The sequence below is a fragment of the Gekko japonicus genome, unplaced genomic scaffold (genome assembly GCF_001447785.1).
Source record: "Gekko japonicus isolate JY-2015 unplaced genomic scaffold, Gekko_japonicus_V1.1 scaffold99, whole genome shotgun sequence".
Taxonomy (NCBI): Eukaryota; Metazoa; Chordata; class Lepidosauria; order Squamata; family Gekkonidae; genus Gekko; species Gekko japonicus.
In genome coordinates this window covers 473,777-490,270 of record NW_015165833.1, presented here as the reverse complement: position 1 = coordinate 490,270, position 16,494 = coordinate 473,777, and the positions used below count along the sequence as shown (strand labels likewise).

General features: G+C 51.1%; 1 protein-coding gene across 1 annotated transcript; it reads left to right on the top strand.

The window, feature by feature from the left end:
• The first annotated feature begins 218 nt into the window (after positions 1-218).
• ZC3H12A (zinc finger CCCH-type containing 12A) lies at positions 219-14,886 on the top strand. The gene is made up of 6 exons (XM_015410905.1): positions 219-329; positions 773-1,334; positions 9,956-10,095; positions 10,781-11,015; positions 11,889-11,995; positions 12,119-14,886. The coding sequence occupies exons 2-6, from the start codon at positions 952-954 to the stop codon at positions 13,123-13,125; spliced, it is 1,872 nt and encodes a 623-aa protein (XP_015266391.1). The 5' UTR covers positions 219-329; positions 773-951; the 3' UTR covers positions 13,126-14,886.
• The last annotated feature ends 1,608 nt before the right edge of the window (positions 14,887-16,494 follow it).

Below are 16,494 nucleotides of genomic sequence, written 5' to 3'. Positions count from 1 at the left end.
CAGAGAGCACACAGCCTTTCTAGGCGCTTGGAAAAGCTCGCAGCCTGCTACGTGGAAGAAGCGGGGTCAGTCACAGCGCTAGGCCCGAGGGAAGGGGCCGACGAGACACGGGCGAGCTTCCCTCAACAGGGCGGAGGCTCGCTGGCTCAGTCCCGCCCCGAAGACGGAGCGGGAGGCGGCGCTGCAGGGACGCCAGCCGGGCCCAGCGGGCGGGTCAGGAAGCGGCGGCTGCTTCCGCCTCTTCTAGGCCACCTGCCCGGCCCAGTATAAAGCAGCGGGCGCGGCCAGTTTACCCTGGACCCCCATGGAGGAGCGACTGCGGTAGCTAGGTATGGGCCCTGCGTCGGGGCGGCGGCCGGCTCGGCTTTTGGGGAGTTTGCGAAGGGGCGACCTCTGTCCTCCGGCCCGGACTGGCCGCCTCCTCGACGGAGGACAGACGGGCGGGTGGTAGAGGGTAGCTTGGCCCGGGGCCGAGGGCAAAAGCCGCCCCAACCTCGGGCTGGGAGGAGAACCAGGGAATCTTCTGTGGGCCGGCATCTTGTGCCGGACGGGCTGCTCGGTGACGCGCTAGCCGCGGGGTCCGGCCACTAGGTCGGGGAGGAGGAGCCTGCGGGGTTTCGGCTGGCCTCCGATGCCGAGCCTGCCCGCCCCGGGTCGGCGCTCTTTGCGCAGGTGCGCTCTCGACAGCTGGCTCAGGGGAGCGCCTCCGCTGCGGGGCGTTTCGCTCCTGCCAGAGCAGCGAGAGCTCAGCGCCCTTCTCTTTGGCTTGCAGGTGGCGGGTCTCACTGAGGAAGGGGGGAGGCCATGGATCGGTACCGCAGCAGTCCCCGCGGTCCGGGGCGTTCCTGGCTGGAGTGACCCTGCGCCCTCTCTCCACTGGAGCATCCGCGTCCACCGAAGGAGGCCCGGGAGAGCCCGCCCTTGGAAAGCGGCTACCCCAGCCCGAACGTCATGCCCTGTGCCCGGGGTAGGAACCTGGAGGAGCATGGCGCATCCGGCCTGACGGACCCGGAGTTGCCAAGCTGGTCTGAGCAAGACCACGTGGAGATACAAATGAAAGTGGACTTCTTTCGCAAGTTGGGCTACTCCTCTGAAGAGATCTTGGTCGTCCTTCAAAAGCTGGGCTTAGATGCGGACACCAACACAGTCCTGGGGGAGCTGGTGAAGCATGGGACTGCGATGGGGGACCGGGACCCCACCGACCCCCCTCAGGAAGCCCTGGAGCCACCGGTGGCCCCCCAACACAGGAGCCCTGTGCCTGCCCTGCCCTTGGAGGGGAAGGAGGGCGAGAACCTGCGGCCTGTTGTCATAGATGGAAGTAATGTAGCAATGAGGTATGACCCCCAGCTGTCTCACTTCTCCTTTGAGCACAAATCCTTCCCACTTTGTTCCCAGGCATTGGGGGGGTGGGGGCTCTTGGAAAAGCCGATAAGCTTGGTTTCTGTGGACTGCTTCTCTTTGCCAACTGTGTGACTGGCTGTCTGTGGAGAGCAATAGACCACATCCGCAACACACAGTTCTATTATCTGGCACAATTCAACCCTGCTGTGTTGCCTAATGCTTTTATGTAATGGCAAGTAATTTCCCTCCAACTGTCTTTAAAGGGGGTGTCAATATCCGAGATGGCTGATAATGTTATGACTTCTCCACAGAAGTGTGGGCTTCTGAATTGTGGTCATAAGGCTGCATGTAAGGGAGGGTTCAGACAAGTAATTTTCTTACAGTACAAGCTCTGTTTTGGCATCGCTTCCCATCAGAATCCATGTGGTCTGAAGTAGTGCAATATGTGGGAAGGAATCTGAGAGTCAACCAATATAGTATAAATGGTTGTACTGCTTAACTAGGACTGGAAAGGTGGTGGAAAGTGCTATCAAGTAGTGGCTGACGTACAGTGACTCCATATGGTTTTCAAGGCAAGAAACATTCAGAGGTGGTTTGCCATTGTCTATCTCTGTGCAGCAGCCCTGGACGTCGTTAGTCTCCCATCCAAGTCCTGACCAGGGCTGACCCTGCTTAGCTTCTGAAATCTGAGGAGATTGGGCTAGCCTGGGCCAGCACTGGGGTAACCCAGGTTCAAATCCTTCCTCTGTCAAGCAGCAAACTTGCAGTGCAATCCAGCGTGGAGTTACATCCTTCAAAGCCCATAGAGTTCAGTGAACTTGCAAGAGTGTAACTCTGTTTAAGGGGGACCTACACCAGCTTGCTTCATAGGGCTGTGGGGAGAACCGGGGAAATTCCCCCAAGGCTTCTTGGAGTAAGGGCAGAATAAATGTGTGAAGAAGGCACTGTGGGGGAAGGTGAGCAGTGCCCTGAACGGGTGGGGTTGTTCTCTTGCCTTGCAGCCTTGACTTCAGCTTGCATACTCTTCCTCTGGCTTCCCGTGGTAGGTCTCCGATTTGGGAGCCTGAAGGGAATTGCTCCAACTGGCTCGATTTCTCGTCTCCCTCTCTCTCCAAACCTGCAAAATGCACAATGCAAATCCTCTCTATCCATGAGAGCCTCAAACAAACACAACAGGATTCTGCTTCCCACTGTGCCATATGCTGCCTGGAATAAAAGCATTTTTACTTTTTGCAAGCTGCCAAAGAATGAGAGTGATTGACGTTTGGATTCCTGCACTGAGCAGGAGTTCTATAAAACCCATCCAGTGAATTTTATGCCCCTGACACACTCCTCCTCTCCCCTCCTCGCACTCCCTGACTTGGATGGCCCAGGCTGGCCCGATCCTGGTCAGCTCTAAGCTCAGCAGGGTCAGCCCTGGCTAGTACCTGGATGGGAGAGCAGCCAAGGAAGCACTGAGTTGCTACATGGAGGCAGACAATGGCAAACCACCTGGATCATCTCTTGTCTTGGCCCCTCCCCTGCACGTGCCTGGGATTAGAGGGCAGGGCTTTCAGGCTGTGGTTTCCAGATAGGCTTAAACCTTGACACCTCTCCCTTCAGGAGTTAAGCCCACACTCAGTAGAGGTCTGTGCCAATCTTTAAAATGTAATTCCCGTCACAAAGTTCTGTGACACTGAGAAGAGAAAGCTGACCCTTTCTCTCTCCCCACCCCCAAGCTGGGACATGTGTTCGATTCTGGGATAGAGACCAGCTAAATTCAAGTCCAGGAGCACCATAGAAACCAACAAGATTTTCAGGGTAGAAGCTTTCGAGAGTCAACGTTCCCTTTGCCAGACATGGGCATCTGCAATGGAAGCTTGCTGCGTGACCTTAGGCCAGTCACACATACTCAGCCTAACCTACCTCACAGGGTTGTTGTGTGGGTGAAACGGAGGAGAGGAAAATGATGTAAGCCATTTTCAGTCTCCATTGGGGAGAAATACGGAGTATAAATAAATAAATGTGGTGACCCGTCCAGGGCCAGCCCAAGGCAGACAATGACTTTGTCACCCATTTAGTCAAGCACTGCATGGGGCAGGGAAGAGTAGAGTGTGAGGCGGATGGCAGTGTTCTCGGCTGCTTTGTGTTTAGATGTTTCAAATACAGCTGTGGGGCTGACAGTATCCCCTCAATCTGGGATCTTGATTTGAGTCTCTGGGTCACTCCAGCCGTTAGCAGAGTCACTTCTGGTGTGATCACAATCTCTGTACTTGCTGGGGATCAGTTTGAGCTGGGGGGGGGGATCTGATGGGGGTGCTGAACAGCAGCTACCTTTGCCAGGAGTGTGTGAAGGAAGCCAAATGCTTCCCAAAACGAGATGCTGTTTCCCTCCTTTTTCCTGGCCCCTGGGAGGTGTTCTTTGCCCCAGTCGGGTCTGTAAGTTCTGCCCAATTCCTCCAGGATTCCCCCCTTCCTTTTGGCTCTGGCTTGAACAGAAGGACACGGGAGGCTCATCTGGGGCCAAGCTGGATGTTTGCTGAGCCAGCCTCCCTCCCTCCTCTCCTTTTGCTCTGGAGGGGAATTTTTACTGGGTAACTTCCGGCAATGAGTACAGTGAGAAAAAGAGTCCTTATGGATTCCCCTAGGATTAATCTTCTGCAACAGCATGCAAATCATGGCGGGGCGTGTCTTGGGGAAAATAATTGGTCTCCACTTCCTTCTAAGGGAATTTTTCACAGTTGTTGCCACATCGGATGGGCCTGTTCACCTCCTGTCTTGTGGCTTCACGGGGCTTGCAGAAAGCCTAGTATGCAAATCTTTCTTCTGTGTGTGTGTGTGAGAGAGAGAGAGCGTGCTTGGGGGAGAGAAACCCATACTTCTGCCTGGAGAAAATAGTTTCAGCAATGGGATACCCCAAGTGTGTGTCTCAGTAGTGGCTTCCCCTCTTTCAGGAAGTTCTGCTTTCATACAGTTTGGGGGAGGATGATGGAGCACAGGAAAGCTATTGTCTTTTAAAATCTGAGAAGAAAACTGAGCTGAGCTAAGCTGTGTTTCTGGAAAACTCATTTGGTTCTCTTGACACTAGTCAAGTGCTTGCTTGGCAATTGCAACCCTTTGGAGCCATCTGGCTTTGAGAGAGACCCCTTTCTGAGCCTCTCCTGGTCCAGCTCCTCTGTGCTTGCATCGAAGGCTTGTCCTGCAGCATATAGCTCAGCTACATTTTATTTTTCTTTACCAGTTGGTCATTTTGGGTCTAGTACTTTCCCTGTGGGCTTTGCATGTGTTGGCTCCGCTTCCTACCCCCTCTGTAAGGCTGGCTGGTATTGTTACAAACCACAATTCACAGAAGGTGTTATGTGGACTGTGTTTTGTTCTGGGTTTTTGGGGCCAGAAGAGCTGCAAACAACTTCTGGTATTGTTAGACGGACAGAGTGACGTGCCTCCGGTCTGTGAATTCACCGGTAGTTTTAACTAGCAGTTCTAGGCCTGACCTACATGCAAGTCTCAGCTTAATCCCAGCTCATTGATAGGCCTGCAAGGTGTGGGGGGGTGTTACTGGCCCTGCTCCTGGATGTAGAAATTCAGCAGGTAAAGCTTTTCTCTGACAGGGGGACACTTCACATGCCATATTGCTTCATGTTGGAGTGCTTTTAAGGCATAGAAGCAGACAGTCAGTGGAAACAAACAGCTTGTGACCTTGCCAGCGAGTTCAAAGCTGGGCTGAGCTGAGACTTGACTTCCTGTCTAGGGGCCAGCCCTTGCCCACTGCATCGCCTGCAGAGGAAGCAGCCTTGCTTTCAGGGTGGAGAAGAAGGTACCATTCTTGTGTGAGTGGAGAAGGGCACATCTCTTTCTATTCCTGCCCTAAGCCCATCCTCCTGTGGCCCAGGGAGGGGAGGGCTGTTGATGGATTCCCCTACTGCTGTCAAGGCCAAGGACACGAGACTGAGAAAGCTCTGAGTGGAGAATGAAGAAGCGCCCCACTTTCTGGGAGTGGCTTAACCCCGCATGGCTTATTCAGTGCTGGCGGATGAGCCCCTCTTTTGTGAGAATTTTACGGTGGGCTCATGGGGCCTTCACATAACTAAAATACCAGGGTTAACAAATGGGGGAGGGGCAGCTGGAGTGATCTGAGCCCTGTCCAATAAAACACTGCATTAATGGCACTAAAACCAAATCCAGTCCAAAGGCATCAAGAGAGAAAGGTGCATTTCTAGTGGATCTCTGCAGAGCTTCTCTGCAGGTTTATTTCAAAAATGAGAGGAGCCACGGTATGGACCGCAGCTGTTTGAAAAGAGTTGTGAGAAGTGTTGGGGTGAGGGTGGCAGGTGAGTCTGAGAGCCAGTTTGGTGTAGTTGTTAGGAGCGCGGACTCTAATCTGGGAGAACTGGATTTGTTTCCCCACTCTTCCACATGGAGCAGCTGGTGTGACCTTGGGTCAATCACAAGTTGTCTCAGAACTGTTCTGGAAAGAGCAGTTCTGGAAAGAGCTCTCTCACCCCCACCTACCTCACAGAGGGTCCTGTTGTGGGGAGGGGAAGGGAAAGGAATTGTAAGCTGCTCCGGTAGTGAAGGGTGGGGTATAAATCCAATCTCCTCTTCTTCTTTTCACATGCTCAGACTATCGTATGGTCCCATCATATGCTTAGGGGTGAGCTCTGTCTTGCATTACACCTCTCTGCAGGGAGTCTGATCTACCGCAGGGACACTCACTAAAATTGAGCAAGATTCTAGTCCAGTAGCACCTTAAAGACCAACAAAGGGAGCTTTGACTCTCACAAGCTTATACCCTGGGAAATCTTGCTGGTCTTTAAGGTGCGACTGGGCTTGAATCTTGCTCTTTTGCTGCAGACCAGCACGGCTGCCCACCTGAAACTCTCTGTGAGTGGACTTGGGGAAGGGAGCGGCTGTGATGTGCACTGGCAGCAGTTCCTGGTAGCACAAGGGAAGGGGAAGAGCAGGAGTTGTTTTTTACAGCCAGGGGCACCAGCTGCTTTCCTGGAGCTTCTGAGCTGAGGAAGGAAGGCCCGCCACTTCCTCCCAGCGTTCTGCAGCTGAGGCTAGCAGGTAAAAGTGGGCGGCAGCCATTCTGAAACAGAGTCATCTACAATCAGCTAGACGGCTGATGTGCTGTCAAAACACAGCAGGCTTGCAGGTTCCTGCTGGGGGAAGGAGGGCAAGGTTCATTTGGAGCTGGGATTCCCCAGGGACTGTGTTCCATAACAGGCTGTAATGCAAGAAAGGCTCCCAGCTGTGCTCAGTCAGGCCTGGGTAGCTGAACCAGTGCCACCTTTCTGGCATTAGGCAGCAGACCAGCAGGTCATGAGTGGTGGTTTCGGAGCAAGCTGCAGCCTACCACTGCAAGACACAGAGAAATTGCCTGCTTTTTAAAAGCTGTCTGTAGACTCTGGCTGGTTTGGACAATATTTTGGCTGGGGCTTCTGAATCTCTTAAACTCCCCAATGGAGTGACAGGTGAGGGGGCCCATGTTCTTTGCCCATCTGCCTTCCCAGGGGTCTGTGATACAGGCCTCTGCTAAGCCTGGCTAACCAGGGATTTGAAGCTGGGAAAGTGGGACGATTTGGCTTCCAAGGAGCCTCTGGGCTTTCCATTTGTTTCAAAGGGCAAGTTTCTAGAAGTCACAGTTGGACTGAAAAGCCCTGAAAAGGGCCTCCATTTCTACTGATCAACAGGAGGCTTTCTTAATAGAATATTTACTCTGCAAATGCAAATACTTTATTAATTCTCCTCAAAAGTAAAAAGGCACATTTTGAGCTGCTGTTCTGTCCCTCTCCTCAAAGCCTTTTGGAATGAAGATGATTCCAAAGGCAATTCCCCCCCCCCAATCAAATCGAACCTGTGTTATGACAATCCCAGAAGGTTTTCAAGGTAGGAGATGTTCAGAGGTGATTCACCATTACCTGCCGCTGCATAGCAATCCTGGACTTCCTCAGTGATCTCCCATCCAAGTACTAATCAGGGCCAACCCTGCTTAGTTTCCAGCCAGTTCAGGGCTAAATCTACAACCCAGGTATCTCTTATCAGAAGAAATGAGCAAATTTATTCTGTGAAGATGCGTTTTGGATTTTTGTGAATTATATGTGAGGAAAGATCAGCCTTCTAATTTGCCTCTCCCGTCATGAGCCATTACAGCTTGGCAAGACTCCATGGTGTGGGTGGCAGTGCCAGTTTGCTATTGGTGCACATTGTCATTATGCAGCAGCTGGCAACAGGAAATGAATTTCACCCTCTGATGAAATTGCAAGGGGAATTTGAACTTGGCTGGTACAGGATAATTACCCAAATGAGCTTCTGACCCACCTTCCTTAAAAAAAAAAATCTCTCAAAAAGCTGCTCCCTAATCCAAAGATGCTTCACTGGGCAGGGAGGGGTGTGGTGGCTGCTGTCTCTCTTGGGGGCAAGAACAGAATCCCTCTGGAGCTTCCATAAAGAAGTGGAAGGGCTTCTCTGGGGTCCTGGGGTCAGTAAGTTGGTACACCAGATGGTGAGCTTATTGATACTGATGTTGCCCATTAACTGGAAGTGCTGGGGATTAAAAAGTACCATCAAGTTGCAGTGGACGTATGGTGACCCCATAAGGTTTTGAAGGATAGAGATGGACAGAGGTGATTGGCTGTTATCTGCCAGTTTGGTGTGGTGGTTAAGTGCGCGGACTCTCATCTGGGAGAACTGGGTTTGATTCCACACTCCTCCACTTGCACCTGGCTGGATGGCCTTGGGCAAGCCGTAGTTCTGATAAGAGTTGTTCTTGAAAAAGAGCAGTTTCTGTCAAGAGCTCTCTCAGCCCCACCTACCTCACAGGGTGTCTGTTGTGGGGAGGGGAAGGGAAAGGAGTTTATAAGCCACTCTGAGACACCTTTGGGTAGTGAAGGGCGGGGTATAAGTCCAATCTCTTCTCTTCTTCTTCCCTGACGTAGCAACCCTGGACTTCCTTGGTGGTTTCCCATCCCATCCAAGTACTATCAAAGAAGTTTTTGCTTTGACAACCTCTCACTTGAAGAAGCACTGCTCAGGCAGCTGGCCTTCAGTCATGAACAGAAAGGCATCCTGAGTTTTGAAAACTTGATATTGCTAAGTTAATGGACTTGGGGGACTTCTCTAACCCCCTGGAGTGGAAGGAATAAATATCTTTGGCCTTGGACACATATCTCCCTGGCAAAATAATTTCTGTGTTGTTACCTGCCTTTAAGTCTCCAGGGGTGCCTCCACATCAGGGTGGTTTTTTTCTTGGCTGTCTGGTTGCTGATGCAATTCTGCGTGAAATTACCCTTGCAATGGAGATTTCAAACAGTCCAGCGTAACCCATTTATTTTAGTCATGGCTTCCCTTTCACATCTGGTGCATGTTGAAGCCCCCTCCACTATGTTGTCACATGAAGACCCTCAGGATTCTCCATCCACCCTGTTTTAGTTTTTTTTAAGGAGAATGGGTAATGCTGCATAGAAATAGTGCAATATCTTTTTTTAGAAAACTTGAAACACGTTTCCAGAGACACCTTGAACGATCCCCTTCCTCCTAAAAGACAGGCTGAGTTGAGAATGATTATCTTCTGGGAGAGGAGGGTTAACCCACAAGCAAAGCTGGGTAGGAATAATGCAGTGCCTTTACATCCTACAACAAAAATCTCTTCTGTTAATTTCTGCAAGGGATACTATCCCCTTAAAGTAATCAAGACATGAAAGAGTAACACTTTGCCAATTATACTGTTTCCCTTTCAGACACCAGACTGCTTGTGCCCATACCATCCTGCCCAGAGTTTTTTGCAAGTTTTAAATAAAGCAGATTTCTTTGTGGAGGAACAAGCTGTTAACAGTCTGTGCACAAATGGAGGACAATATCTTGTGAAACATTTTTTAAAAAAGCAAAACAGTCAGGTGGCTAAACTATGGGAGATCCTTGGTATTTGTCTTCTGTTACCTGGGTGTTTGCCAGGTGAGAAGTCCCTCTTTGTCAACACCTTTCTGGAGATGTAGGCAAAACAGTACGTCTGCTCAGAGGGTTTGAGAAGAAGTCAAGCCAGGGGGCCTGGTCAGCAATTTAGTGTAGCCCAGGCGTGGAGCTGGGGGCAGGAGTTGTAGCCAGGGACCCACCCCAGGAAATACCCAAGCACCAGGCCTTGTCACTGGAGATGTTGTATTTCTTGCTTACGGAATTGACAGCTGGGAGGGAAGATCTCACTTGCTCACGTGTGCGCATGAGTGGTGGTAATGAGTTGCCTAGCAGTTACTGGCTTCTAGCTAAGGGGAAGAATGCATTGTGTTGCTGGCTGAATGCGTCTCTCCCCAGGAGGAGGAAGCAGGCTAGGCACCAGTCTTACAAGGGCCCCAGAGACAGGTTGAGCTCTTTGTGGTTCTGCAGGGTGGGGGGAGTTTGCACATGTGATCAGCCAAGGAGGTCCCGTTGAAGCCCCACCAGCTGATTTAACAAAATAATGTTTGGGGCTGTAGCTCATTGGTGGCTGAGTGTGGGGCTTTCCAGGTGGGGCCTTCTTTGGAGAGGATTGCGTCACCCTCATGGCATGACATTTCCTATTTCAAGTCTATGAATCCATAGTAAGCCACTCCAGTTGGAACCAGGGCCCTGAGCCTGTGAACCCTTCCTTCCTTCACAGCCATGGGGATAAAGACGTCTTCTCTTGCCGAGGCATTCTGCTGGCCGTGAACTGGTTTCTGGACCGAGGACACACGGATATCACTGTCTTTGTACCCTCTTGGAGAAAGGAGCAGTCAAAGCCGGATGTTCCCATCACAGGTAAAAAAAATATCTGGCCTTCTGCTTTCATGGGGTTTTGGCAATTCAGGTGATTCAGTAAGTGATGCAGATGATTGAGTGCAATAGGAAAAGGGTGTGTGTCGTCTGTTTTAATTTGGCCTCGGGGTGATGATTGAGTAGTGATGTATTACTGCCATCTGGAAAGTTCAGAGCAAATTTTCCTTGGTGCATTTGCCAAATGCCTCCTCCGCTCATGGTCACGGTGACCTCCGATATCTCACTTGCCAGCCTGTGCCTTTTCCATTTGTAGGGCAGGTTATATTAGAATTGCAGAAGACTTGCTTCAATCAAGATGGTGAATTCATAATTTTAAGGGGTGTATCTTCTGATTTGGTTTGGTTTTCCATGTTCTCTGCTTCATGGCAGAAGAACAGGAAGGGTTGGAAATGTAGATAAAGGAAAAGAAAGTGGAAAAAACCCTTGATCTCAGAGAGAATGTTTGAGAGAGAAAGTTCACAGTGGGGTGGGTATGAAAGGAAACACTGTTCAGGTGTTATTGACAAACACCCTCAGCCGGGTCAGGTTGTGCTGCTTGCTTTCCACTCCCCTGTGGTTCTGGTGACTGATTTTTCTCCAAGGTGCCCAGTAGCTTTGCTTGTTGTGTCAGTATCCGACTCTTAGAGGAGCCTTGGGTAAGTGGTGACTCTGGTGCTTCCTGTTGCAGATCAGCATATCCTACATGACCTGGAAAAGAAGAAGATCCTCGTCTTCACGCCTTCCCGGAGGGTGGGGGGCAAGCGAGTGGTCTGCTATGACGACCGTTTCATTGTGAAGCTGGCCTATGAGTCCGATGGCATCATTGTGTCCAATGACACTTACCGAGACCTGCAGACAGAGCGCCCTGAGTGGAAGAAGTTCATCGAAGAACGCTTGCTGATGTATTCTTTCGTCAATGACAAGTAGGTCTGTGGGCACTTGAGGGCAGGGAGATGCTGAAGGGGAGAGAAAAGAGTGTCCAAAAACCCCCTCTTTTCATTAAACTGTGACAAGGGGAGGAAGATTTTCAAGCTTGGTGGTGTTCAGGCAATTCCTGTTAACCTTCCAGGGGGTGAGGCAGTTCAAGAGGTGTCCAGGGTACTTGGTGCTCAGTACCCTGCAGCCTTGGGTTTCCATGTTCAGACACACACACGTGCACCCCCTGCTTCTGACGCTGCTGGTAAAGTTGCCAGGCAGTGCCTGACAATTGGCGGTAGGATTTGAGGGGTTTGACATCATCAAAAAAAAATTTAATGGTACATTGTGTACTTACTGGAAGTGACAAAGGGTAACTCTGGGAATCACCAGAAACTCTGTGGTATAACCATAAAGCTGCTGCTGATTCATTCCTAGAGCTACCCTTTGTTACTTCCAGTAAGTTATCAAAGCTTCATTTTTTTAAAAAATCACCACTCTGAGCGATAGCGGGCAACACGATTTGGAGTTGTAGAATTCTCCTTCCCCCACCTTCCACAACTTCTGGGCTACTCTAACCCTTTCCTGGTCAGACTGTGTGATTCAGAAAGCAGACACCATGAGTGGGGGTGGTAAGGATGGCTGCAGAGAAAATTACTCCAGGCTGCCTGGAGGACCTAAGGGAAGGCAGAGCCCCCACCCCACATTACTAGCTAGTCTGAAATGTCTTCCTAACCCTTAGCTATGGCTACCACTCTGACCCTGGCTACCTGTCGGTTTGGTGGCACACATGGGGGCAAAGAGTCAAAGAGCCAGCAGGGTGGGGTTTGTGGCCCATGGCAATGGCTAGCTGACCAGGGATCTTGCCTTTTTTCCTTTAGGTTTATGCCTCCTGATGACCCGCTAGGGCGCCATGGCCCCAGCCTGGACAACTTCCTGAGAAAGAAACCAGTGCTTCCCGAACTCAGAAAGCAGCAGTGCCCTTATGGTAAGGCCAAGTGGTTTCCAATCTTCTTGGGGGGGGGGGAGACTGTTCAGGCCATAGCTGCCCCCGTTGGAGTGGCCAGAAGGCTCCCCATCTCACGTTCTGCCCTCTTTCTTTCCCTTGCAGGCAAGAAATGTACGTATGGGAACAAGTGCAGGTACTATCACCCTGAGCGCCTCAACCACCTGCAGCGCTCCGTTGCCGATGAGCTGCGAGCAAACGCACGGCTGTCCCCTACCAGGAGTGCTGCTGCTGCTGCCGCCAAGGAAGAGGGGCTGGCACGACGCCCTGCCCAGGCTGAATTCCTGAGCTCTGTGCCCCTTGAGGGTGATAAGGTCCACTTGATGAAAGCCTCCATGGAGAAGAAAAGCTTGGCCTCTAAAGCGAATCATGGAGACATAGCACTTTTCTTGCCCAAAGGTGGAAGTAGCTCGGCAGGGACCCCTGCTGGTAGTAGCAGCAGCAGCAGCTACCGGCCTACAGAGTGGTACCAGCCACCCCCCCTCTCTCCCCACATGGACTCCCTGTCCTACGTGTCTCAGGACTGCCTTGACTCTGGCATCGGCTCCCTGGAGAACCAGCTGTCTGACATGTGGCCCAGCCCTTTGGCCAGCCACAGCCCGCATTCCCACCCGGAGCACCTGGGGATGACCACCCGTAGAGGGCAGCCCTACCATCCGCCTCCCGGCCCCGAGTCCAGCAGCTACGGCCACTATCAGCCCCACAGCTACCCCAAGCCCGTTTCAGCACCCAGCTCCAGCACCAGCTTCTTACAGTATAGTGCAGATTTGTCACACACCAGAGCGGCTCACTCCTTTCCCAGCTACAGCATGCCTCCCGACTCTGGCGCGTCTCTCAGTCCCAGGCGGAAGTATTGGTCCGAGCCTTACCAGCCTCCCCCTGCAGCACCTCGAGATCTGCCGAGAGCCCCCCAGGTGGCCTACAGCAACTCCTGCCAGTGGGCCTCGCCCGATCGCTTTGCTGAAGAACGCGCCAACGTGCACGTTAAGCTGTGTGGGATCTTCCATCCTCACCTGGTGGATGCTGTCATGAGCCGCTTCCCACAGCTGTTGGACCCCCAACAGCTGGCTGCTGAGATCCTCACTTACAAGTCCCAGAACCCCAGGGTGTGAAGCTCGGAGAGGCAGCAGTTCCTGAAGACGAGTGTCTCCTTCTAAGGAGTGCCCTGGGGGAGGTGGTTCCTGCCACCCCAGAGGCCTTGAGAAATAATTGGCCTCTTGAGATGTGTAACTGCTCTAAGATGCATTGCTAAGCAGCCTGGGCCATCACCAAGGGAGTCCCCAGCCTGTCTGTGGGTTAGGCAGGATGGAGCGGGCACTGTGCCAGTGAATGTCTCCTAAGGAACGGGCTTGCTGGTTTTCTTCGGACTTTCTCAAATGCGGTTTCTCTGCATCAGCCTGTTGCAGTTACTGAAACGAGGATGTTTGTGGAAGGCAAACTATGAACTGGCCCCACCCCTTGCAACAGAGTGAAAGGGTTAAGCTTGGGGGGGGGGGTTCTGACGTTGTTTAAAATCCTGGCTTTCTCAGTAAGTCATTGGCAGGTGCCATGTTTGGCCGACTCTTATGCAGCCCTTCTGCTTGCCGTGCATTGGAGATGGCACGTTGAGCAGTCGAGGCTTGGATATGGGCTTCCTCTTTCTTTTTCCAGTTTAGGCTTTCTAGTGCCCATGGCCATGGAGAAGATTTTGGAAATGAGTGGACGGTTTCTTTGTGGAATGTCAGAAAGAGGGCAAAGAGGGATTCTTGGTTCATTGCTTATGCATCTCAAGCCAGTCTCCCATTGCCGAAGTGCCTTTGGGCAAAGCCACAGAATTTGAATCCAGCACACACGATTCCACATTCCAAGAATCTCTGCTTTCCCTTCAAGTGACTTCATAATAATGTTTGCTTGAAAGTACCCAGGGAGACTTTCTCAGGTGCATCTGTGAGCACACACACACACACTCACTCAGGGTTGTAGGGCTGCAATAGTTTGCATCAGAAATAATAATAGTTGTGTGCTGTCAAGTTGCAACTGACTCGTGGCAACCCCATGAAGAAGTTCTTCTTCATTTGGTTTTCATGGCAAGGAGTAAGGGGAGGTGGTTTGCCACTGCCTGCCTCTGCATAGCAATCCTGGTCTTCCTTGCTGGTCTCCCATCCAAAGGCTAACCAGGGCCCTGCTTGGTGTCCAAGCTCTGACAAGATCGGGCTTTTCGAGGCTGCTCCTCCCCATCAGCAAACAATCTGTGTGAAGCAGACGGCTCAGTTTCAAACATCTGTTCCAGTTGTGCTAGAGGTTGCTAGCCAGGAGTCTCATCCATTGCCTTCTCTGGATACTGATCCTTGAAAGGCTCCTTTCTCTCTAAGACAGTGTCTGCTGGAAAACTTGACTTTTAAGAACCTCTGGGCTTTTAGCAGGGCTGGAGCGGAGGAGAGAGGGGGAAGAGTGCTCCTGGCCTGTGGCTGCGAAACCCTTTGGAAGGCACTCTCTAAAGCACCCCAGCAATTGTGCAGCTAACAGAGCACAACTGCAGGGCACTTAAACAGTATCACAGGGATAAAAACGGTTTTTCTTAGTTAGAGCTGGAAGCACAAGGGTGCTCTGCCCCACGAAAGTCCTTGCTTCTCCTGCCTCCTTCAAACCCACTCCACCTGTAGACTTTCTCCAGTACTGTAGAAAGATGCCTCTCTTGTTCGGAGAAGATGGATTTAGCTTATACTCCTGTTGGCTCAGTCTTGATGACCAGTGAGTCCACTACTAACAGTGGACTAAGGGTTCAGAGGCAGTAGACCTTTGAATCTTGGTGCCAGGAAGGCAGCATGAGGGGAAGGCTTCAGCCTCTATGCCCTTGTTGGCCCTCCATAGTGACCCAGGTGACCACTGTGTGAGACTAAATGGGCCACTGGCCTTATCCAGCAGGACTCTTCTTATGTCCTTATAAACAGTTAGAATTCTTTTTTTTATGACTTTTTTAGCAATTGATTCTGGTTCCTGCCCTTTTACAAATGTCCGGTTCACTTGCAGGCCAGGAGCAGTTGACCTGTTGATGCACATTGTATCCTTCTGTATACGTTACGTATTCTCTTAAACGGTCCATCCTGTGGTTGAAGCTGAAACTGTCCCAGGTGGTGCAGAGAGGAGGGAAGAGCAGAGCGTGCTCTCCCCTGAGCTGGTCTGTGGGATGCTGCCCCTTCCCTCCGCTGTGCGCCACGGGGTCAGATCAGCCACGCTGGCACTGTGTGCTGCGGGAATCACATGGACACAGAAAACGCTGTATGTCTGGTTAAGTATGAGAACACCACAGAACTGTGATGTTTCATGGTAGTAAGCAAAATGCTTTTGAAATTGTAAACCTTATAACTTCGCACCTTTTTTGTAAATTACAGAAGAGATTGTTTTTACTGGTATTGTATTATATACAAAAGCAGCCTCTGCCGTTCCTGGAATCCTTTTGTTCTGTTCTGGACTTGGCTGTCCAAGGTCAAGCTCACACCAGTTCAGGGCCGCTGTCCAGCAACTGGAGACTGAATTTAAATAATTAAAAAATAACTAGGACAATGAACACGTCTTGAAGCTTGATGTATCTTTTAAAGAAAGATTTTTTTAAAAAAGACTTCTGTCTCTCTCTGAAGCAATTTATAATTGTGTTGCATAAATAAAAAATGCTGGTTGCTTATGCTGTGTCTGAGGCCTTTTGTTCTGCAACGGGAACTCCTGAAAGGGCTGTAGAGATCATTCCCCACCCCCACCGCCAAGCAGAAGGGCCAGCCTGTTGTCCCGCCATCATGCCTGCTTGGACTCTGAATAGAAAATAGATTCTCCTAGCAGATGGTGAAAATGTTTGGGAGAACTCTAGGGAATCCGTGAGCAGAGAGGCCTGCGAGGGCTTCCTTGCTGAGCAGCTGTTCGCCCGGCCACAGGGCTGTCAGAATGACGTCTTTATTCCCAACCAGAGGCTTTCAAATCTGAAATGGCCACAAGTCATTCTAAGTTGGGGCTTTCGAGCAGTTGCTTGGCCGGCTGGTCCCCCTGCTCCCTGTTTGCACAGGAAGTGCCAGGAGCTGGGCTGCAAGCTCTATTTTTCAGGCTTTTGCTTAGGCAAAAGACAACAAAAGCTACAGAGGGGCTCTGACACAGTGGTAGAACACCTGCTCGGCATACAGAAGGTCCCAGGTACAATCACTGGCGTTGCCAGCTAAAAGGATTGGGCAGCAGGTAATGAGAAAAACTTATATCTGAAACTGGCTGCCAGTCTGAGTAGATAAGACTGACCATGATGGACAGGTGGTCTGATTAGTATAAGGCAGCCTCCATGTGAATCATGTACATGCAGAAGCCAGCTCTGGTTTTGGTCTCCTGGGCCCACCAAGGTGTCTGAGGCATCAAAGTTTTTAAGGGTCTCAAAATTCCTTAGGTTGCCTGTGCTCAGAAAAGTCAGAATGGGCTGTGAAGACAGACATGGCAGCCTGCTGGATGCCGGTCTCTTAATTTTTAAA

Bases quoted from the DNA above. Each gene is read 5' to 3' on its own strand.
- ZC3H12A (XM_015410905.1), top strand. From the start codon at position 952: ATGCCCTGTGCCCGGGGTAGGAACCTGGAGGAGCATGGCGCATCCGGC. The intron at 10,096-10,780 runs GTAAAAAAAATA...TTCCTGTTGCAG, and splicing joins GCCGGATGTTCCCATCACAG to ATCAGCATATCCTACATGAC. The intron at 11,016-11,888 runs GTAGGTCTGTGG...TTTTTCCTTTAG, and splicing joins TATTCTTTCGTCAATGACAA to GTTTATGCCTCCTGATGACC.